The 24,703-nt window shown below is 34.2% G+C and overlaps 1 protein-coding gene across 2 annotated transcripts in view; it reads right to left on the reverse strand.

Moving 5' to 3' along the window:
- The window catches only part of TLL1 (tolloid like 1), a 202,133-nt gene that overhangs the window by 104,637 nt on the left and 72,793 nt on the right, over window positions 1-24,703 (reverse strand). Inside the window, exons 2-6 of one of the 2 annotated variants that reach the window (XM_066386943.1) lie at window positions 14,001-14,111; window positions 10,347-10,364; window positions 8,288-8,440; window positions 7,655-7,772; window positions 3,326-3,504 (exon numbers count right to left, since the gene is read on the reverse strand). In XM_066386943.1, the coding sequence (XP_066243040.1) occupies window positions 3,326-3,504; window positions 7,655-7,772; window positions 8,288-8,440; window positions 10,347-10,364; window positions 14,001-14,111 (579 nt within the window). Of the gene's footprint in view, window positions 1-3,325; window positions 3,505-7,654; window positions 7,773-8,287; window positions 8,441-10,283; window positions 10,365-14,000; window positions 14,112-24,703 lie in introns of both variants that reach the window. The other variant, XM_066386936.1, reaches the window with a different exon arrangement.

Here is a 24,703-nt window from a genome sequence, read left to right on the forward strand (position 1 = left end):
AGATTAATCTCCAACATGAATTCTTAAATACTAGAATTGCACTGCAATAGTAGTTCCGAGTACTCAGGAAGTCTCACCCAATAAATTATTTTTTCTATTGGCCTGAATATAGAGTCAACAAAAGTATGAACAGCTATCATTTGCTGAACACTGTGTTAAGTATTACACATTTATATACTATTTATACATTTCTTGCTTGTTTCAGGTACGTAATTATGTTGAACCAGAGTCTTATTTTAAAAGTAAACATCATTCTTGAAAGTTATTTCCTTTATAAGTTTTTTCTACAGAATAGAGGAAACTTAGTAACTACAGTTAACAGAAATTTTCTTCTCATTTAATTGGTTACTAAAATAATATTCAGAAATATGATTTCCTCTTTAATTCTCTCCTAATGATATAAAGTACAAAATGAACCTTGATGGCTAGCTCAGGCATTAGTCTTCTATTTTGGGAGTATACATTTTCTTTACTTCTCTTTGATATTCAACACTACAAATCATTTCATCATTCTTGAAATGATCTCTATCTGTAGTATCCTATTCATGAATTTTCTGCCTCTTAGACCAAACCTTCCTTAGCCTTGTGGGGGGTCTTTTCTAAAAAATGTTGGTATTCCCTATTTTCTATCTTCACTCATTTTCTGCTCCCTCCCAAGTTTCCCCACACAGTCAAATTCACTATAAAATTTCTACCCTAGATAGATCCTAAAGTTTGGACTCACCTTTCCTTTGTCTATCTACTAACTATCTCTATTTGGATCATCCAAAGTCTTCTCAAATTCAAGGATAGGCTAAATGAAATCATTGTCTTTCTTTCTCTAAAAAAAAAAAATGTAGCCTTATCTATACTTCTTACTTCACCATTCACCCTGTTGCCTAAAAATAAAACCTTGAAATGTCCCCTCACATGATGATGTTCCTCTTAAAATATTTTTGGAAGATTATGCCCTCTTACTTCTCTTGACCTCTGCTACCTTAATGGAGGACTTAGTCATCTCATTAAACTACTTATTTAAGTTTTTAATGAGTTTCCCTGACTTCAGGTTCATCTTCCCACCCCCATTTCCCCATTCTCAGTTAATGATCCCCAAAATAAAAGGATTATATTTTCATTTTAAATCTGAACTCAATCTACTTTCAATCTTTTAATTATTTTCCAGGAGCTAAAGTATAAAATCTGCCTTCGTGTACAGGGTGCAGCAAAAACAGGTTCACATATATTCATGTGGGAAATAATACAATAATTAATAAATAATAATATGTGAATAAACTTTGTATTTTGCGTACTCACCACTTCACCTACTTTTGCCATACCTGTAGAAGATTCCCTATGATCTAGCCTCTCTAGGTAATTAACAACTAATCTCTCACTGATAACTTACCATGCAGCCACAGCGGGCAAAAAAAAAAAAAAAAAAAAAAAAAAAGATTACATGATTACATGCCCTGGCTGGTTGGCCAGCAGTAGAGCATCAACTTGGCATGTGGAAGTCCTGGGTTCAATTCTAGTCAAGGCATACAGGAGAAGTGACAATCTGCTTCTCCCCTGCTCCCCCTTCTACTTCCTTCTCTCCCTCTTCTCCTCTTATAGCCATGGCTCGACTGGTTTGAGGTCATCGGCCCCAGTGCTGAGAGGATGGCTCCATGGAGCCTTACCTCAGGTATTAAAGATAGCTCAGTTGCGAGCATAGCCTTAGATGGGCAGAGCATAGCTGCAGATGTTGGTTGTCAGGTGGATCTTGGTTGGGTCACATGCAGGTGTCTATCTCCCCTCCCCTCTCTTAAAAAAAAAAAAAGATTTCATTTCCTGTGTTTGCATCTCTGATAATGATGTTTTTTCAGCTGAGAAATTCCATCATTCTTCCATTCACTTAGAACACTTCTACTGTACGTCTAACTGTCAGTTCCTTTATGACATCTTCCTTGATTCTCCAAGGAACATTTTGTCACACCATGCTTAGATGCTATGGTAATCTCAACATATGCTATTGTTACTTTTCCTACTCATTTGCAATCATTTGTATGTATGTGCATAACCCACACTAAGCTTTGTATTTTTCATTACAGCATTTCCAACATCTAATAGTGCCTTAAGAAATAATTGTCACCAACATGTAATGAGTACACAAACAGATCAATGCCATTAATGACTGGAAATTCTAAGAAATCCAGTGGTTGTAACATGAAACTGGCAATAAATAAGTAAATAAAGACACATTTTTACTTTGCTTATACTTAAATACTTACTACCTTATAAGACAATTCCATCCAATTAGATTTTTCTTTTGGCAATTGAAATGTACTAATGTTTATAAATTTATGAAAGTTAAAACAAATAAAAAGCTTAGCCCTGGCTGGTTGGCTCAGTGGTAGAGTGTTGATTAGGCATGTGGAAGTGCCAGGTTTGATTCCCAGCCAGGGCACACAGGAGAAGCACCCATCTGATTCTCCACCTTTCCCCCTTCTCTTTTCTATCTCTCTCTTCCCCTCCCATAGCCAAGGCTCCATTGGAGCAAAGTTGGTCTGGCCACTGAGGATGAAACCATGGCCTCCACCTCAGGCGCTAGTATGGCTCCGGTTACAACAGAGCAACACCCCTGATGGACAGAGCATCGCCCCCTAGTGGGCTCGCCAGGTGGATCCCAGTTGGGTGCATGCAGAAGTTTTTCTCTCTGCCTCCTCCGCTTCTCACTTCAGAAAAATAAAATAAAATAAAATAAAATAATTAAGCGCTTTAAAATGAGACTATTATAGCATATCAAATGTCAGAGACAATTGAATTTTAATTATATATTATATTTCAATTGCTGAAAATATTCTTAAAAATTTGTGTTTAGGGTAGTCAGGCTTAAGAGAAATCTCAAGAAAACTATTTAGACTATCCTGGAATGACTCATTTCCCTGGAATTTTCTCCAGTTATCCCTGGTACACTATTGATTCCTATGCTAGCAGCACGTTTGATGGTAAACCCTGGACTCTCTCCAAGTAGAAGCTAAGTACAGAAAATGCATTTAAAAGTATTTAATAATACTAATTTATGGTTGAATAGCGTACATCTATTCTTGGAAAAAACAGAAGTTTAGAAATAAGAAAGCTAAATCTTAAGAGGGAAAAAAAGTAAGCCTAAAAATCACATAAGACCATTCATTCTGAAAAAAAAAAATTACTAAAAATATAACACATCATGAGTATTTTTTAATCAAGCAATATGTTGATTCTATCATACTAAAAAAAATAAGTCCACATTTTTTAAAAAGTTAAATGGTAAATAATACAAACAGAACTTAACAGAAGTTCAGTCAACCTTAATCCCAATTCTCACCTGGCTGTATGTTTTCTCTTATGATGGTTACATGGTTATCTCGATCTGGTCGCGTGTGTTCATGCCAAAAGCCTATCACATGGCCCAATTCATGAACAACAATTCCAAATTTATCACAGTTCTTGCCAATAGAGATTGCCTGAGGCCCATTGCCCCGCCGACCTACATAGGAGCAGCATCTGGAATAAAGTAGAGAGGAGGTGGTGGTGGAAAGCACAGTGCTCCATGAATTACAACATGGTGTAACTTGTAAAGAACTGCGATGAACTATCAAGTCCAGACAAATTAAGAAGCAGAACAGCCTTTCATTAATAAATATGGCTAATTTGTAGTATCCTGGTTAATTTATATACAACAAAGTCTCTAAACAATCACTTGAAGTGCTTTTGTACTAACTCATATATTAGACATATGCCTTAAATCATTTTTAGGGTAGATGATAAATTAGAAAATAGAACACAATGTTGCTTAATGTGCTAATATACATACAGTTAAGCTTAAGACTTATCAACTCATATTTATTTCTAATATAACTTTTTATCCTCACAATCCACCTAAATTATTATAGTGATTTGTCAATATGGTTATCTGGCAATAATCTGTCATTTCAGTATTAAACATAAAAACAAAGTTTATTTTTCCTCTTCAAGAAAAACAGAATACATTTATTTATGAAAATTTTAGTTAATCAAAAAGGATAGTATTTTTCCTACTCATGGGATAACATTTTTAAGAAGAAATTTTTAAAAGAAGAAATCAACAGAGGAAAATGAGTTTCACAAGGTGATTTAACTAAGGTTAACGGTTAACCGGTGGGGAAAAAGAAATGACAACTGGTAGAATGATGAGCTTTCTGAGGCTGTGCTAAATGGTCAGGCTGACATTTATCATGACATTCTATTTTACATGAAAGAATTTCCTGGATCCTCAGAATGTGAGACATCTAGAGTATCTTTCTGCAAATATTCCTCAATGTATTAATATTTACATATGTTCAATGATGATTTCCTACTTTAAATATAGAAGTTTCATTTATTCATTGTGTGTCCGTGTGTGCACATGCATGTGTGAGAGAATGCATTAGTGCACACACGTGTAAGGGTGGCATGCAGGAATACCCACTTTAAGCTAAGTTTTAAATGGCATAATAATATATGAACTCCATTTACATATAGAAATAAAATAATATTTAAAACTTCGATAGTAAACGTCTACAATAAAATAGGTTATCTATAGAACCACCACTCTACAAAGCAATAGAGGGCAAAAAATAATTAGTGTTGAGTAGCAGGGACTCACGATAGACCAGACACCAAATATTTGTTCTAATTTATTAAATTAGAAGAGAAAATTGCCAAAAGTGAATTGCCCAAATGATTAAAGGGAATTTCACTAATCTCAATTTCCAGAATAATTATATTTGATAGTCCTTTTTTTTAAATTAATTTATTTATTTATTTTAGAGAGGAGGGGGAGATAGAGATAGATAGAGAGAGAGAGAGAGAGAGAGAGAGAGAGAGAAGTGGGAGGAGCAGGAAGCATCAACTCCCATATGTGCCTTGACCAGGCAAGCCAGGGTTTTGAACCGGCAACCTCAGTGTTTCCAGGTTGACGCTTTATTCACTGCGCCACCACAGGTCAGGCTGATAGTCCTTTTGATTGTTCACAAATGCATTATCATTATAAATGCTTCTGCAGGCTTTTAAATAACTAAATATTTTCATTTACACCATGCCAGTTAGATAAAAAAAATTTGACTTATTATTTGTGAATCTATTGTAACAGTTAATTAAAGTAAATGAATTAATAATAAAAAGGTAAAGAAAGGAAACAGGTAGGGGGGAGAGTTCAGGGCCTTGTGCTTTTGCTCCCAGAGAGTTCTTTTCCTAATAGCATGTTATAATAGTCCAGACATAGTTATTTATTACATACCCAATAGTAAAGTATTAGCTATATAAAAACCACAAAATTTGAAGATTATGGAGAGATTTATAATGAAATATTTGCTGCCATGTAGCAATAGTAACAAACTAAAATAACTGATGATTAGGTAGTAACTGAATTACCCACACCGAGTCATTCTTACTGCTTATATTTAGAGAATAAAGTACTGTGCAAGTCAAAATCCAGGAGATAGTAAAGAAATGTGGTCAATTTATTTCATGCCAAACACCTTTTTTTTTAAACTATAATTTTACCCATAGCCCTTTCCAATAAATAAGATGGGGTTCACATGGAAAGCAAAAATACATTTCACATTGATTTTCACAACGATCCTGTGAAAATAGGAAAATGTGGTAGTTTGATTCCTGACATATTTATTATAAAGTTATAAATTGTCTCAGCTGAGTAATACAGGCTCTTTCTTCTACTTAGAGGAAAGCCTAAAGCACTTACAAAAAAAATCTATCTAGTATGCTCCATGATTTTCACACACAAATGGCTTGCCAAACAGATCTCATCTGTTACTACTGTGCCCACTATTCACTGTACCCGACCGAGCCTTGCAGTCTTTGCTGCACCTTGAGCCTGCAGACAAGCTCTTGCTCATGGCCTTCTGACTGCCTGTTCCCTCTCTCGGAACTCTGTTCTCCCAGAGAGCCATATAGCTCATATCACAGATATCACAAATGCCCTTCTGCCCACTTACAGTGCTTTACTTTTTGTCCTAGAGTTTAGGGTTTATTAAGACATTTTATATTTCATTTGTTTGCATGCATCTTTCTGTTTTCCCACCCTAGAATGTAAGTAAGCTCATTGTGGGCACACAAATTAATTTGCAATGATTTGACAGTGGCGGGACATGGCTGTCAGCATTGAATTTACTGACCCATTGTAATCATTAAAGTGACAGGTCCAGGCTTGTGTGCCTACTGATGGGATGCCATGTAGCCAGCACACCCTGTCAGGTATTCTCAGCAAACAAGCAAACAAAAATGCAAGCTGGATTTAAACAAATATTTAAATATAAGTTCCAACAAACTGGAAATACAGGAAAGAGGAGTTTGAAAACTTTCACAATGAAATCTTTTACAGTATACAGCACTGCTTGAAGAACTGCAGCTATGGTAACTTGGTTGGATTATGGGATTTGTGGAGAGATGTGGTGGCCGAGGGAGCCCCAGGCGGAAGCTGTGGTAAGTTCATGGCATTCCTTAAATGTTGTATCAAAGAATCTGAACCATATTCTCAGGCTAACATTTCCCAAAATTGTTCTGGGACACTGATGTGTGTTTTTCACTTTTCAAAGGGTGACATGGGTGTTCCTTTTTTAAAAAATAAGTTTAGAGAACCCTGTTATTCTCTAATCCTTTCAATTAGTTGAATATTAATAATATTCATTAGTATACTGCTATAGAAATATCTATTGAGCCCTGGCAGGTTGGCTCGGTGATCAGAGTGTTGGCCCATGCCCAGCGTATGGATGTCCTGGGTTCAATTCTTAGTCAGGGCACACAGGAGAAGCAGCCATCTGCTTCTCTACCCCTCCCTCTTCTTCTTCGCTCCCTCTTCCTCTCCTGCAGCCAGCGGCTCTATTGGTTCCAGACCCGGGTGCTGGCAATAGCTCGATTGGTTTGAGTGTCGGCTCCACATGGGGGTTACAGGATGGATCCCAGTAAAGGTACATGTGGGAGTCTGTCTCATTACTGCCCCTCCTCTCACTTAAAATATATACATATATCTTATCTATCTATCAAAATTTCATGCAGCATTTTCACAAATTAGAAAATATTGTTTTGGAGATTGTTTTTATTAACATTGTGTAAAAAGCAAATCCAGAAAACATCACTGTAGGGGGAAACATTAAAGAATCTCAAAACATGTGGCAGCTTGCTGTGACCAATATTTTGTGAAGATAATTCTCGTGGCAGTGAATTGGTAAGGCAGCACAGGAGAGCAGTAGGAATGGGCCAGGTGTGAGATGACAAAAGCATGAATGAACCAGGGCACTGACATGGGACGGCTGTGGAAACCAGATGACACAGTACCTATCAATAGAAACTTACTGAATGAATCTTAGAGGAAGCACTACAGGTCACTAGACAATGATACGAAAGTTTCTAACTTGGGTGAGTCGGGACATAGGCAACGCCATTTTGTAGTTAGAACACAAGGAAAAGCAGCTGGGTAGTGCAGGAATGCACTTGACATGGACGCACAAAGGTCTGTGATCAGAGAATATATCTACTTAAAATAGAGTATTTTCTTAAGTAAAATTCACACTTTCTCATGGGCTAAAAACTAAGCATATGTTAGGAAATGAATCCTATGTGTGGATTTTTTTCCCCCATTTCTAAATTTACATAAGTCACTCCCAGTTCTACTCACCCACAGGGCCTGTATGTGAACACAATGTAGCTCTCTTCATCACTTCTTTCAATGAAAGTCACACACGTGTGCTTTTCCCAGTGCCTCATGGCCTGCTTGAACATGGCTCGCTGACTGCCTGGAAAGACGGCACGACACTCATCAAACACTGTCGGCCCCAGAGAGAGGCTGCTGCAGGCGGACTCCACTATCCGAGTCTGGCTGGGCAGGTCAGATGCCGCCACTATCATCAACCAAAGTATACCAGCCCAGAGCACCACAGTGAGCCATTGTTAGGAATGGACACTCACTTTATAATCAGAAGGTTCAAGTTTATTATCTCTACAAATATGTGGGTATAAGGCCCTGTAAATGGGACATACATCCTTCCTATCAGTTGAAGAGAAATCAGCTTCTAAACATAATGGACACATTTGAAACCCAATTTAAAAGCCAGAATAGTACTTGAGACTATTAGATCTCAAGACTAAAGATATTTTTCAATTACAAGACATTCTAAACAACTGAGGTGAAGGAAGTATTTCTCTAGTTTGATTTAATGCATGTTTTATAGATTAATATTCTATAAAAGTGCACTCTTTGCATGATAATTATTATTCCTTTATCACAACAGACCCTCTGGGACTATCTTACCAGTGAAGTTGCCTCCTATAACATAAGGAATAACGCCTCCAGGCCATATACGGTCAGTTCTTGATGTAGCAGCTCGGGGAACCCGGTTTTTCTCATTTTGCCCTGAGAATTTTAGAGGTACTTTTTCTTTAACTGTGTTGTTTTGCTCCAAGCCTGCAGTGACATTTAAAAGATTCTGTGAAACAGAAGTCCTCAGTCAGGGAATCATTTATCATTTACCTCTTAAAGGACAAAAGTTAAAATGTCTTATTTACATATTTGTATAAGCAAGCCTGAAGTCAAAATGTATTAAAGGAAAGCTTCATGTATATTACAGCCTTGAAGAAAGTACTAAAGTATGTCATGTCAAAATACTATTTCTTAAAGCTCTATGGGAAAATTCTAATGAATTTTCATACAACAGCCTACAGCAGGAAGAAATCAGGCAAACTTTGAAGGTCACAGACAAATTCTTTTATCTAAGATTCTGCTTTCCTTGATCATTAAAACATTCACCAGCAGAACAAAACACATTGTTTAAAAAGTCCTATGATATTCAAACCTCTTTTTACTCCTGCTAAATCCTTAATCCTTTTTTCAGGATTGATATTCTGTAGTACAGGTTAAAATGATGAATATTACATTATAGACACAGTAAATGAAATAATGTTAAAACAGAGAGTCTCAGCGTTGTGAGACATGGGTTATCTCCATTCCAATCTGCCCTGAGTTTGTGCCCAGCTCTAAGCACAGGTCAACATCAAATGCAGTCGTTCCGGAGCATTTTTCAAATCTGTAAACAGTAACTTTTCTTGGTAGCCTTTCATAAATTTTTGTTACTAAATTTATATAACTTTTCATTCATCTATCACTGCTGGTATGAGTATTCTACCAGTAATATACACTTTAGACAAAACAAATATTGAATATATGACCCCAGGCCGGTGTTCCTAATGTTTTTTTTTTATTTTATTTTTCAATTACAGTTTTCATTCATTCTTTTGTTTTAGTTTCAGGTGTACAGCATGTCTTTAATATGTGAAGCAAAGCATCTTTGCTTGGGAAAATGAATACTTGAAAATACTTTCAAATATTTAATAATGAACCATCAATGTAAGCGATGTTAAAATACAAACTTTGAACATACTTTTGAAAAAACTCAGCTATACAAAGAGGGAGTTAATAAATTCAATACCATAAATAATAACTAGTTATAAAACAAGAGGGCAGTTTCGCTGAATGTGTCTCTATATATCATTTCGGAAGGGTCAAAAAAATTTCAGCTACTTTTTTTTTTTTTTGTGGCAGAGACAGAAAGAGTCAGAAAGAGGGACAGATAGGGACAGACAGGAAGGGAGAAAGATGAGAAACATCAATTCTTCCTTGTGGCTCCTTAGCTGTTCATTGATTGCTTTCTCATATGTGCCTTGACCGAGGGGCTACAGCAGACAGAGTGACCCCTTGCTCAAGCCAGCGACCGTGGGCTCAAGCTGGTGAGCCTTGCTCAAACCAGAAGAGCCCGCGCTCAAGCTGGTGACCTCGGGGTCTCGAACCTGGGTCCTCCACATCCTGGTCCGACGCTAAATCCACTGCGCCACCACCTGGTCAGGCTCAGCTACTTTTTAATCTAATAAATCAGTTTGTCCATTTACTTTAAGTGAATTTTATTTCAAACAGCCATGGTATTTTTCATTTGATTAAAACTGATGTAGTTCCATGCTTGATAAAAACACCTTAGTGTGATAACCAATATACTGGAAATAAATATCAATGATAAAATAAATACCTAAGACATTTTTAAATAAAAGGCTGAAAATAAGTAAGCAAAACATTTCATTTGTCCCCAATTAAGTTCTAAAAAATTTTCATCAAATATCAACTAACAAAATATTTAAGGGACTCTTTCTTAGCATATATCCTTCACATACTTTGCATCATAATGGCAAACTGAACTGCTATGAGTATAATATTTACTGTACATCAAGTCAAGCGTCTGCAACTTTAAACATTGATATACCAGAGCCAATTCTTCTTATCCTGTCTATAAGTTGGTAGAGGGCCCCTCGTTTCTTTGACATACCATGGTCTCCATATCCACCTTAAAAAATAAAGGAAAATAGTTCAATTAAACACTGTATTTTAAAATTGTTAAAAATAAGCAAGAGTAACAGGCTACATTTAATTTCACTAAAGGACATCTTTTTTCTTTTCCTTTTTATTGAAATCATTGGGGTGTCACAAGTTAACAAAATTATAAGTTTCAGATGCACAATTCTTCAACACATCATCTGTACCATATTGTGTGTTCATGGCCCCAATTTGGAAACCAGTTTTTATGTATTTTGAGAGAGTTAGAGTCATGAATATCCATAAATCTCAACAGAGGCTAAAAATTATACATTAACAAATTTGGGTTACTAAAACTAAGGCAGTAGGGGCGATGCAGAGAGCAATCTAAATGACTTTATTTGGACATCATGGAAATTGAGTCATCTACTGATAATTTGAAACATTTTTCTTCACTGTGACCATGACATCACATAGGATGACAGCAAGTTGTTCTGCCCAGTGGACTGCATTCTAGCTATTTCCCCAATGCAAACTAAATATTTTCAGACGCCAAATAAGCAAACGGAAATAAAAACAGAAAACCAAATGTACAGTGAGTTTTTTCCCAAAGCTATGATCAATTCTGAAATACTTCTGAAAGCATATCATCTTATAGTTTTAAATAAATTTTGAAAATTAATTTCTATAATTTATAAAATACCAATAACACATAATTAGAAAAAATTCACAAGAATCCAAAAGGATATTCAATGGCAAAATATCATGTTATGCTATGTAATTTATAAAATTTACAAAAATAGATATAAATAATTTTATAACCAAAAAAGGTAGGAGAGGGTCAAAATAATAAATTATGTCTTCTTGCAATTTTAACAACAAAAACTAAAAATGGTAGATTCCTGTCATAAGTCAGAAAGCAGATCATTTAACAAAAATCAAGTCCTCTTATTCTAGGGCTTTAATAAAAACATTCTTAATTTTATCTCATTTTCATTCTTGAATTTTTAATAGACAGATAGCAAAGAAGTATCAGTAAGCAAACAACCAATATGACCACTAATGATATCAGAACATGTGCAAATGAATTCATACCACTAAGAGTGTGGCTCATGAGTGTCTTTGGGCTTAAACTATGAAAGAGGACCAGAAATTCATGAAAACAGCAAACTGTTCTTGGACTTTACTTTGAACTATTGCCTCCCAAGATATGCTTTTTCCCCTTGAAATTAATACTGAAACTTAATGATCTGGATTAAGCTAATAAAAAAACAATAAAAATTATTACCATATAAGCCCTTATAAGGTAAGTAAGTGAGAGTGCTTGTTTGCTGCCTAAGATTCTGTTTAATTATCTGCATTACATGGTCACATTTTTGCTGTGCCCCTTGAGAAAAATTTTTGAAGTTTTTTTTTTATCAAACATTTTAGAAACATGAGGTAATATTGAAACATTCATTCCTAAGCAGTTACAAGAAACATTCTTAGAAAATGGCATCTACATGGTTAAAGTCGCCAGTATATAACAATCATATTTCATATTCCATAGGAATAAAACAGCTTGTGAGAATAAAAGTCTTAGTATTAAGATAATTAGAATTAGAGTAATTAAACTTGAAAAAAAATGTTTCTAGACTATCAAAGTGAATGTTTTTATACTTAAGAATTTTTAATAATTTTTATAGCCATTAAAATAAAAAATTCTGTATAGATAGTTCCCCGAAATAGAAAAAAGAATTAATAAAATAGGTGGTTATTTATCACATATTCTAAAAAACAAAATAAAAATATTCAAACTAAATAAATATTTATGGGAAAGACTGTATTTTTAAATTAGGAAATAAATGCAATCAATTCAGCACAAACTAAAAAGAAAGGGAAGAGATGGAGTAAAAAAATAAAATAGGATAATTTTTACATTGAAATTCAACTGAATAAAACAAGGTATTTTTAAACATGTGCATCTTTCATATCTAGATTTAGAATATGTTTTTTTTATGATTGACAGTATAATCTATCTTATGCTATTTATCTAAAATAATGGTATTTTTCTCCCAACTATTACTATTTCAGGCTTAACTATAAATGAAATGACAAAATTAAATAGTGCTGAAAATTTTTAAATCACAAAATATGAATGCTCCCAATACAAAAGGAAGCAATGGGTTAAAGAAATGACCTGAATAAAGCTTGAAGCTAACAAAAATTTAAACAAAAAATGACAATCCTACACATCTAGGATTTGCTGAGTTGTATCATTGCTCTGTTGTCCCAAATCCATTGTCTCTGTGGTCATGTTAAGTGTGAGACAGCACCTGGAAAGCTGTCAATCAACATGTCCTACAGCATGTACTATCTATCTGTGATTACACTGCAATGCAGTGTTCCTCCTGCATTTGTGTATGTGTCAGAAATGGCTGTCACTACATATAACAAAGGTTAGAGTATAATATTTTTAAAGTAGTGTGTTATATAATTCTAAATAAATCCTGTTTTATTATCTAATATGTTTTCTATATGTGATAGTGGTATATTAATTATATAACATAATGTCCTTATTCTTAAGAAGTGCATGTTAAACAATTCAATATCAAAATGCTATGTTGTTTGCAATTAATTACAAAATGTTTTATACATACTTATACATGCATGTGTGCACATATGCAGAGAGCAAATATGGTAAACTTAACAATCACTGAATCTGGATACTATTGTGTGGGTGCCTTGTACACTACCCTATCAACTTTTCCATAAGTTTGAAATTTGTCATAATAAAAAATTGCAAAAAATGTAAATTGGACAGAGATATCAGTTTATAGTAAAATGTCTAAGTCTAATTGTTGTTCGTTAGATGCCACAAATAAACTATATATTTTATTTTGCATAAAATAAAAGAAAATAATAATAGTATTGGGTATGAGGGATCAAAAAGCATAATACTGAATACTTTTTTTAGTTATAATTACAAAAAGAATTTTTTAACGTTGCAATTTTCTCCAAGTATAATACAGAATAAAGATCATAACAGAATAATATAAAGGATTTTTAAATTTTAGTAAATATATTTTAAAATGAGAACCCATACAACCTTTTACATATGACAAGTCTCATACAGGAACAATTCAAAAGTCAACTACAATTGAAATTGTCTTCTGGGTTTTCATAAAAATTATATAAATAGGTGAATTTTTGCAAATGTTTGTGTATAATTATTCTATGAATAATTTACATTATACAATTAAATATTTGCAACTGCAAATGGGAGGCAACTGAATTTAAGGCTCATGAGTATGAAATCTGGCCTTCCTCAGAACTGAATTATAGTCCTGACTCAGACACTTTCTGGCTATGTAACAATAAGCAAACTTTGTAACCTAAACCTCATTTATAAATCACAGTTATCTTGGTATCTAACCTCTTGGGGTTGTTATAAGGCTTCAAAAAGTTAATATCTCCAAAGCACTTAAACCAGGCCTAGTATATAGTAAACACCATTAGAAAAATAAAAACTATGAACAAATCTTTAATTTGTAAATAGATACATTTGTTTCTAGGAAATCAAAATTGATCAGAGAGACATTAAAAATAATCCGAAGAGTATTTATAACATTTTAAGAGTATACTTTCTTCTAAATGAATGCAAATTGAAACAAATAATCAACTATACCTGTGGTATGTCCAAGTTTTCCAAAGGGGTTCTGTGTAAGGTCAATTGTCCTATCAATTTGAAAGATATGTAAGTCTTCATCATCTAAGGCAATATCACCCCAAAACACAGCTAAAAAAGAAAAGTTTAATTAAAATGCAAACTATTTAAAAGCAAAATCAATGCAAACAAGGCTCATTTGAAAACTAGTATAACAAAGAAAGTGACCTCCTTATATAAATATATTTGAGTCTAAAACTAATCAGTTGCTTAGTAATACCAAATATAAAAATATAGTAACTTTAGGAAACAGCAAACTTAAGAGAGAGAATAAATTAATTATGAGATAGTAAAACATCAACAAATGCCCTTAAAATTCTGGGATATTATTTTCTTAATCCAGGTTTACAAATTTTCTCTTTAAATTTGCTTTAGATTTTTCTTCTACAAAACCAAAAGAGTAGAAAAATACATGAAAATTTAGAAAGTGACAAAATCCATGCTTTTCAAATCCCTGTCCTTTATAGAATTCAAACCTTAATAGTTATAAATTTTAGCTATAATAAGTAGTTAATAAAATTAGTTACTTTATGAAATTTAAACTTTAATCCTGAGAGCTATACAGGGGGTCCTCGGGTTATGACACAGTTTGGTTCCTATGACAGTGATGTAACCCAAATTTTGGTGTAAGTTAAGGTGATCAACTTTTTTACAATGAAAAGGACAAAAATAAATTGAAGAAAACAATATCGTAAATAAAAGAAACATTTTATTCATTGCAACAATAATACACTATACTATGATAAATGCATAATAAAAACATTTGCAATATTTTATATTGTAATTGTGCTTACATGCTTATTAATTTTTTCCACTGCGCCAGCGCCTGGTCAGGCTAGATGTCTATTAATTTTTAATAATAGTTGTAAGAAAAAAATACTCATTTAGATACAAATACGTCACATCACACGCAATGGATCGACTCTGCATCAATCAAATACGGACATTTACAGATTGGTCTTCCAATATCAAAAAGGAAGACACTTTTCGAGGGAGGACAGAACTTATAAAAGAAGGACTGTCCTCCCTAAAGGAGGACGATTGGTCACCTTATAGTTGAAACATAAACGGAACACTTGCACTTTTGACAGTTCAAAATGGCGTAGGTAAGTGTACTGGGGGACGCCACCTCCCTCGCTCATATGCCGCATTACTGTGCATTCTTCTGCAGCGTGCAAACAAACTAGTTTGCCCACATAGTCTGTAAGTATGATGCTAACGGTGTAAGCCAAAACACTCATGTCTCAATTTTTTAAAGTTTTTATGGAAATGCGCATTATGAACTCAAAATGTCATATATCGAGACTGTCATCACCCAAGGACCCTCTATACAATGCTTTAGGCTTTGAACAAAGATTTATCATATAAAATTATTTACCTAGTTTATTTCCCTCATAAAATACTGATATGAGATAAAAAAGGAACTAGGTTTATGTGTAAATCCAGAAAGGAAGAAAATAAAAATTAGTGCAGTATAGGTTACTAGTTCAACACACAGAAACAAATTTTATTAGAATTAGAATTCTCTCGTTAACCCTTCCCTTCTGCCCTAATGTCAACGGAATGGCAGTCTGTAGAAGTAAAGAGATGCTTCCTATTTTTTATTATCATTGAAACAAAGTAATGAAAAGTCTGTAAAACAGTTTATAGCACTGGCTAAGAGGTTAGTCTTGATACCTAAAATTGAAACCAGATTCTAATCAACTTCACACTCATGCAACAAAAATTTCCGATGCTCCACTTTTCCTAAAGCCAGACATCTCAAGAAATAAATGGCTTGCTTAAGTGAAATATTTTGCTATTATATAAAAGGCTTGTTAGTTTTCATAAAAAATAAATTTTGCATTGTCTTTTCTTTCAAGATTTTATCATACTTTAAGGTAAATCCAAGTTTAGGAATTATTTAAATCTTTTACCACATGTATTTATTATGCAAATAGTTGTGGGCATTGACGGGCAGTGACTCTCAGCCAGGCTCTTCCATTTTTTAGTGCTGGGGGCAGCTAGAGACACTAAGTTCTCCAGCATTAATTTGCATAGGAATCACAGTGGTTCTGGTTAAAGTTCAGGTTCTGATTAAGGAGGTCTGGAGAGAGGCCTCCAATCCTACATTTTTAACAAGCTTCCATTACTACAAATAATTATTGTTGTCATCACCATTTTTAGCAGTATTTCTTTTTCTGCAAGAATAAACTTTTACTCCCCTCTGAATCAGCTGGTTGACTTGAAAGCTGAGGCACTCAACCAAACAAAATACAATTTGTCAGTTCTACATTTATACAAAAGTAGAATGGTAAAATGAAACTTAAATGTGTTTTAGATTTTTATTTTCTTGTAATGACTTTTCACATTCAACAGGATTCGTGTCTTGATGGATTATAACAAACACAGATCAGCAATCCAAGGATATAACTAGAGGTGGGATTCAGCTGGTTCGTACCAGTTCAGCAGAATCTATACCTAATTTTTTGTTGAGTTCAGCGAACCAGTTGTTAAAATGGCACTTGTAATCAGGGTTCTCTCTAAGGTGGGCACCTGGGCAGCTGCCCAATGTGGAAATCACAAATTTACATTCCTTACTCTTTTTTTATTTTATTTTTAATTAAAAGAATGTTAAATACAGAGACAGAGAGTCAGAGAGAGGGATAAATAGGGACAGACAGAAAGGAACGGAGAGAGATGAGAAGCATCAATCATTAGTTTTTTGTTGCAACACCTTAGTTGTTCATTGATTGCTTTCTCATAGGTACCTTGACTGTGGAGCTACAGCAGACCGAGTAACCCCTAGCTCAAGCCAGCAACCTTTGGTCCAAGCTGGTGAGCTTTTGCTCAAACCAGATGAGCCCGCGTTCAAGCTGGTGACCTTGGGGTCTCGAACCTGGGTCCTGTGCATCCTATCCACTGCGCTATCGCCTGGTCAGGCTCCTTACTCATTTTTAATGTTCATCTGTGTAACAGCATATTCTAAGCACCTGTGGTAATGTTCATTTCGTCCATAGGTGAAAAAAATTGCAAGTGAGGACGCCAATCAAGAAGCAATATGGAAATATCTTAAATAACAGTTTTATAGTTTTTGCCAGGTATTATTTAATATTTTTCATTAATATTTTAAAACTCTTATAACATAATCTAGTTCTGTGTACCTCTTTTATTCTTATTTAAGTATTAAATGCATGAAATAATAAACTACCTTTCAGTATATATTTTTTTAATACTTAAAATAATCATTAGGGCAGAGAACCGGATGATAAATTATTTGAATCCCACCGCTGCATATAATACTTCACAAAAGCAAAAACATTACTTCTACAGGGAAGAGAAGGCATGAGGCTAGATGATTCTTAAAAGGAGACAAAACTATTCTGGAGTATATAAGACTATTTTTTATTTATTGCTATTCTGTCTGAACTAATAGCTTGAGAATAGTTATGCGGTTCTGAATATGCCATGAATTGCTTCAGGAGAAAACCAAGTATTTCTTCAAGAACAAGTAGTAATGAGTGACTAAGCCAATTCATTTACATGCAGGTTTGATAGACTCTAAGTCTTATATATCTTTAAATCTTGATATTATCAATAGAAAAAAAAGACACCTTTGAATTTTCAACCTATTACATAGTTTAAAATAAACAATTTCTTTCTGTATAATTTCACACATTTAAAGGATGTCTTACTTCATTTCTCTTGTTAAATCTAAGTGTCCTATTTCTGGATGCTAAAAAATATTTTACTTATGCAGTGGTATAACATACTGAGTCATGACAATCTATATTAATATGGATTAAGACTTTGCATTATAAGCTAACATATTTGTTATTTTGGCTCTGAAATATTTCTAATTCTCAAGTGCACCTTGGAGTTTTCTGTTTTTCTTTCTTATGGTATTTTTTTTATCATTTTGCATAAAAAAAACTAGAGAGAAACAGCTTAAAACTATGAATTATCACTCATTAGCCTCATTTAACACAATGATTTGAGATTGGTGATAGCAGAACTGAAGGCAAAATAGGAAACTGGTTATACATGACAACACCAGGGAAATGCTCAAGTGCAATTAGGATATTTCCTATCTGGAATTCAGCCTGGATTCCTATGGTCACAAATGGGGTGGGAGCTAACCAATTGGCCAAAATAAAATGTCAAGAAGGATTTTTAAACTACATGGAAAACCACAGGTTTTGTTTTTCTCCTGAAGGCTCTTTGCATTCATCCCACTACAAAAAAAAAAAAATGTTTAATCAGAGACCAAGAAAGACAGAGTTCTTTTATTACAGGAGACAGAATAAACACATTTGATAAAAGAGTATATGGTGAGAATAAGCAGTCCAAGGTTGTGCTTCTCTGCACCCTAACTTTTAATAACGTCTGTTCCACTCACTTTCAGACTCCCCAGTGATTGTTAGCCCTTCTGTTTTGAAGCTGGGGTCCAAGGACCAGATTCACAGGGGCTTCAAGTCTCTGATTTCCTAAAAGCTATATGCAAAAACTATGTATGGGCTTATGAACACAGTCACCACATGTTTTGCAGAGGAGGGGTTACCAGTAGATCACATAAAGTAAAGACTCACTACTACAGTGATACCTTGAGATACGAATTTAATTAGTTCTGTAACAGAGCTCGTAAGTCAGTCAACTCGTATATCAAACTACTGATACTGGACCTGTGCGCCAACGCGCCAACTAGTGGCAGCTTCCCGAATCACGACTCATATCTTGGAATTTCGCTTGGATCTCGAACAAAAATAGGGACCGAGTCATAGCTTGTATAAAAAAAAAACAAAAACCGTATGTCGGTCTGTTTGTATCTCAAGGTACCACTGTATTGCCAAAAGCAAAGCCTTTCAGTCCACTCAGAAGAAAATACTTGCAAATTAAACACCCTCAAGCAGATGAATATATTTACTTGAATCAATGCTAAGAGATATGATAGCTGGTTACTAGTTGAGACCACACTCTATTAGACAGGTGGATACAAGTCTTGTCCCAGTAGAGCCCGAGCTCTAAGACAATCAAGCATCCCTGATTTGACTTCCCCGTGCAGTGAGACACTCCTGCATATCAGCAGGGCTGGTGGCCTCTTGGAGACTACTCTTGAGGCGGCTATGAGGATTCTACTTACAATGCCGAGACCAACTGCCACCGGAGGAAAGACACAACCGACACACAAATTAGTTTCAAGGACCACACAGGCGTTTTACTACTCACAAGTCCTTTTGGCATACCTGGATACAGCTTAATGGGGCCCCTTCGGCGTGCTCCTCTCGGCTGTCCTTGGTCAGAGTGGTGTGGAGACAGTCCAAGTTCAATGTTGGAGTCTGTGCGACTACCGCAGCTGGGAACCCCTTGGCTTTAGTACCTTTTCTGGCAGGTGTTAATTTATGGGATTATCACATCAAGCCACCTTTTTGGGAGTTCCTAGCAGGGAGCCCTTTATATGTTAATCTACCGAAATGTCACATCAAGCCACTTTTAAAGTGTTCCAATAGAAGCCACTTTTCATCTATACAGAACTTACATTACTTCACACACACACACACACACACACACACACACACACACACACAAAAGGCAGTCTGTCTATCATATCTGTACACAGTAGACTAGTTCCCACCCAGAGGGCATAGCCTTATTCACTTGCCTTAATGGCTTTTAATATTATATCCTAAGTTATTTCTATGTATCTTCCATATTTTTTATATTTAATTACTATCACATTATATTACTGTAACAAGTCTCCTCAGTCATTATGTGCAGAAACCCTCCCAGCAACCCTGTGTTCCCAGCTAACCATTACATGTCTTAGCTGCGTTTACATCTGCCTACGCTTCTCTCAGTAATAAGGGGACACACAAGATTTCATAATATGTTTTCAATCATATGATTCCTCAATCTAAATTTAAAAATACTGACCACAGGAAGCATGTGTTGCTCATCATTAAACCCTCACTGCCAGAGGGCCTGACACAAAGTAGGTCCTCAATATATGTTTGGAGGCACAAAAACATGTAAATGAGAAGATACCATGGAACAAGGTATATGTTGTATATAGCAAAAGGGAGATTAGCCATGCTACATAATTCACAAATTTGCCTAAAACCCCAAAATACTAAATATTCAACCATTCCAAAGAAGGAATATTTCAAATTCTTTCAGTTAGAGTGGATTACTGCTGTACAGTTTTTAATAAAATCAATTAAGAGGTAGTTGACTTTCTTTTTCATTTGAGTAGTATATACTAAGTGTAGTTAGGGGAAATGTGTCCCCCTTTTCTCTAACCCCCACACTGATATGCTCAGAAAATATATACATGACTGAACAGATAGTAATCTTGAGATCTACAGGATTTGGAGAGATAGCTCAAAGATTCAACAATAGCCAAGAGCACTTTCTTATTATACTTTTTCCATATAGAGTTTAAGCTTTCTGCTTTTATTGATATTGGATTTAGAGAGGAAGAATGATGTCATGTGAAGGCCTGCTCTAGCCTCCAGCATAGGCCTAGTGAAAATTTCCTCAGACAAGGGCAACAGTGAAGGCTCAAAAGTCAACTATTTTTACATGATTGACAATCTCCAAGAACATTCCCAAGGAAAAGTAAGATTTGGCAAAATTTCCATTATCTACATTTTGGAGACAATGTTATACTACTTAAAAGAAAAAATAATCTTCTGAAGGCATTTCATACATGCAGAATAATTTTTTCTCCCAAGTTGACACATGTGAAACTTAATTTAAGTTCCAAGAGTGGGAAACAATTATTTAAAAAATTTAAAGCTCTTCATACAATACAAAAATAAAAATATATTTCTATAAACACTCTCAGATATATTCTTTCAAAAAATAAGAATAAAAATGTTTTGCATCTAGCACATTTCTTTCTTAAATTTCAATAATAAAAAATTATTTGCAGTCCAATTATTTTAGTGGTTGTTCATTAAGAAAGCATCCTATGCAATGTTTTATTTAAATATTTTATAGGACTATTTTTTAAGATGTACATTTTCACTTCTATCATAGACTATCACATAAACTGAACAAAGTCATCTAAACCAGTGGTTTTTAATCACCGGCAGGTGAAAATCACTGATCTAAACTACAATTAAAAAGTGTGCATGCAGTTAACTATAAATGGGAAGTTAAATAAAATGTGTTGCTCATCTTGCCTTCATAAACGGAATTGAAAGGGGCTTCTGAGTTACATGACTCTTATCTGGCCCCATTAAAAGATGCCCTTATCTATTAATGCAGATTTTTGGAGCGAGGGGATGTGGTACAATATGAACAGGTGGATACAATTTGGATCACTGGTTATTAAAATAAATAAGTAAGTAATTAAATTGTCCAAATATACTCCAATGTAGATGCCCCTTCAGAGAACACAGAACTGCTACTGGAGTTAAATATAATCTTCTTCAATTATTTCCTGAACAGGGGATGAAATATAATCTCAGTACAAAATCAACTGTTTCATATGAAATACAAAACAAGTCAACATGCATATACCATTCAAGAGCAAGGAATATTTCTTCAGAATATGGAGGCAGTTGATAACTAGGTCATTTTTCATGATAATAACGAGTTTTAAGGTTAATCTAGATTGATCAATAGATTCTGAACACAAGCAGCAAGTTGTCTTTTTAAAATTTTTTTTTGTTTCAAAAGCAATTTTACATTACGAATATGATTAAATGTTAAATTTTCAAATAAACACATCTTTCTTTTTAAGTCAGAATTCAAAAATTTTCCCATAACAAAAGATCCATTGAAATACCCTATCAATCTGCATTTATAGCCCACAATGCCCATGGATAGGATTTCTCAGGACATTTTTAAAATATCACCCATACCACAAAAATTCATTTTAAACTCTTTGTCTCAAAAGAGAAAACAATAACAGAAAAGAACTCTGATCAAGAAATGTATAAATAAATATTGAAAACCTTTTCGTTCAGCCTATTTTCTGTCAATATAATAAATACACTATAATCAACCACTAGCAAATCTTTTATTTGTAATTCTCACACCATATATCTTAAAACAATAGAGCAAACCCTTGTTTTTTTCTCCCCTTAGGCCTATTATTGTTTACATTTGTGGCTAATGTAGAAGTTAACCCTGTTTCTTTTTATACTGTTTGTTTGTTTGTTTTCTAAGTATTGACACTTGCTCTTGGAGTACATCTTGATGTCTTCCTGACAGTAAAACTGTTCATACATATTTACTACTTTCTATATTCTAGCTATATTTTGTCCACTGGCTGGTCTTCTCTTCATGCAGACAGAAGAATCTATTTTCCCCCACTCCTTTTTCCATTTTTGTTTGGTCTACTGTTATGATAGGTTAAGAGAGAAAATGTTGCATTCCAACCCTACTGGTTATTATTCATCATTGTAAAAGTTTTCCTCTTGGGCCCGAGTCAAAGGCTGGAGTCCTTTTACTTTGGTTAATATCTCCCACTGTACAACCCACAAAAGAACATGTGCCCTGAGAAATAAACTTTACAAAATTCAAAAATGCACTGACATTCTAAAAACTTGACTCCGTATACTGATTTCTATTTCTTCTCTTCAGAGTCTCTGAAACTTTAAACAACTGGGAGGATAACAGAAAGAAACTTTATTCACACCAAAACTAGCAAAAAACCAAAAGATCTGTTACATATCCCTAGTCAATATTATTTTCAACATTTTGAACTTTTACTTTAAAGTTACATAAAGTGTAAGTTACACTAATAGCAAAGATGTGGTGCTTAACATTAACAAAGTACCCTTCCTTATCACCATTATCCCCTTTGAAACAGAAAATTCTAGGAGATTGATTCATACTATTATACTAAGCTGCTGATAGAATTTACTTTTTAAAAGTTAACTATTCCTTATTACCTATTGTATTATAATATCTACCCTTACTTCATATATCAGTTAATTATCACTGACTTTAGGTCATTTGTTAAAATTAGATACCAAGTTGGAAGCATTGCCTGGCTAAAACTTTCAATTCGAGGTCATGCTGGTGACTCAACCAAATGAAAGTCTCATGTGGGATGTGAAGGAATAGGTGGTCCTTTCCTTTTATACCAGCAGAAACAGGACGTTACCTGCACAGGAATATGGACATCATATACTTTATCGAAAAATAAAAATATCCAATTTAAAAAAGTGCAGAGGACCAGAATAGGCACTTCTTCAAAGAGGTCATACAGATGGCCAATAAGCGTATAAAAAAGATGCTCAACATCACTAATGATCAGAGAAATGCAGATTAAAACCACAATGAGATATTACCTCACTCCTGTCAGAATGGCTATCATTGATAAATCAACAAACAAGTGCTGGTGAGAATGTCGAGAAAAGGGAACTCACTAATGGTGGGAATGCAAATTGGTGCAGCCACTATGAAAACATTTTGGAGGCTTCTCAGTAAATTAAAAATAGAACTACCTTATGACCTCACAATTCCACTTCTGGTTACATATCTGAAGAAACCCAAAACACTTATCAAAAAGATATATGCACCCCTATGTTAATTGAAGCGTTATTTATAACGGTCAAGTCAAGATATGGAACCAACCCAAATGTCCATCAATAAATGAGTGGTAGATGTTGTGGTATATATATACACAATTAAATACTAATTCACTATAAAAAAGAATAAAATATTATCTTTGTGTCAACATGGATGAAACCAGGGGGTATTATGCAAAGTGAAATAATAATAAGTTAGACAGAAAAAGATAAAAACCATATAATTTCACTTACATATGAACTTTAAAGAACAAAATAAAATGAATTCCTAGTACCTAGTACAATATCATGCTAAAAACAGAAATTCAGTAAATAATAATAAATAACAATGTAATAATTTTAACATAATAAAAATAAAATATACACATATTTCTTAGCTATGACCCATAAAAAAGCCTAGAGAAAAATGAATGGCCAACACAGTGATAAAAAAAACCCACTAGCACCCAGGAAAACTTCCCATTAAAAAAAAAGCAGAATTCTTTGGAAAAAATGACTGATTCAAGATATAAGGTAGGAAATGAGTAAGATGAGCCTGGGATATGTTACAAACCAGAAAGCAATGGCGTGACAAAAGATTAAAGTGTTGTGTTCATGGATTCAGGAACAATTGAGTAAGCTTCCTCTGACCAAAACTGAGACAATCTGAGCATAGAAAAGGAAAAGAAATAATTGGATTGAAATATATAATCAAATATATTTAAGTCCATTAGTTCACTAATCACACTAAAAAAATTGAGCACCTTTGGAGGATGCTAGGAAATCATCTCATTTGTTTGCAAACATATGTATAAAGAGAAATCAGTTTTACAAAATACCTTGTCTGATAACTGGTGATATCGGAACTTCCTTTTTTCTGAATGGTCTCTTGCCATCTTTTCGCAATTTTTTTAAAGAAAGTTTTTCTTATGTTTATTGATTATAGATGCTTCTATATACTCTGGATAATAATTTCTTTTTCTCATTATAACAGTTTATTAAATATGTTCAATTTATATAAAAAGGCATCTTGGTGGATGTATCAGGTTTTATACAACATAGAGAAAAGAGTAACTCTAAGGACAGTAAATAAGGTGACCAGTGCTAACCTCTGTGATGCTTGTTAAATGTTAACAAAAGACAAGAGGGCAATGTATCAGT

This window comes from Saccopteryx leptura, chromosome 1, assembly GCF_036850995.1.
Source record: "Saccopteryx leptura isolate mSacLep1 chromosome 1, mSacLep1_pri_phased_curated, whole genome shotgun sequence".
NCBI classification, from domain to species: domain Eukaryota; kingdom Metazoa; phylum Chordata; class Mammalia; order Chiroptera; family Emballonuridae; genus Saccopteryx; species Saccopteryx leptura.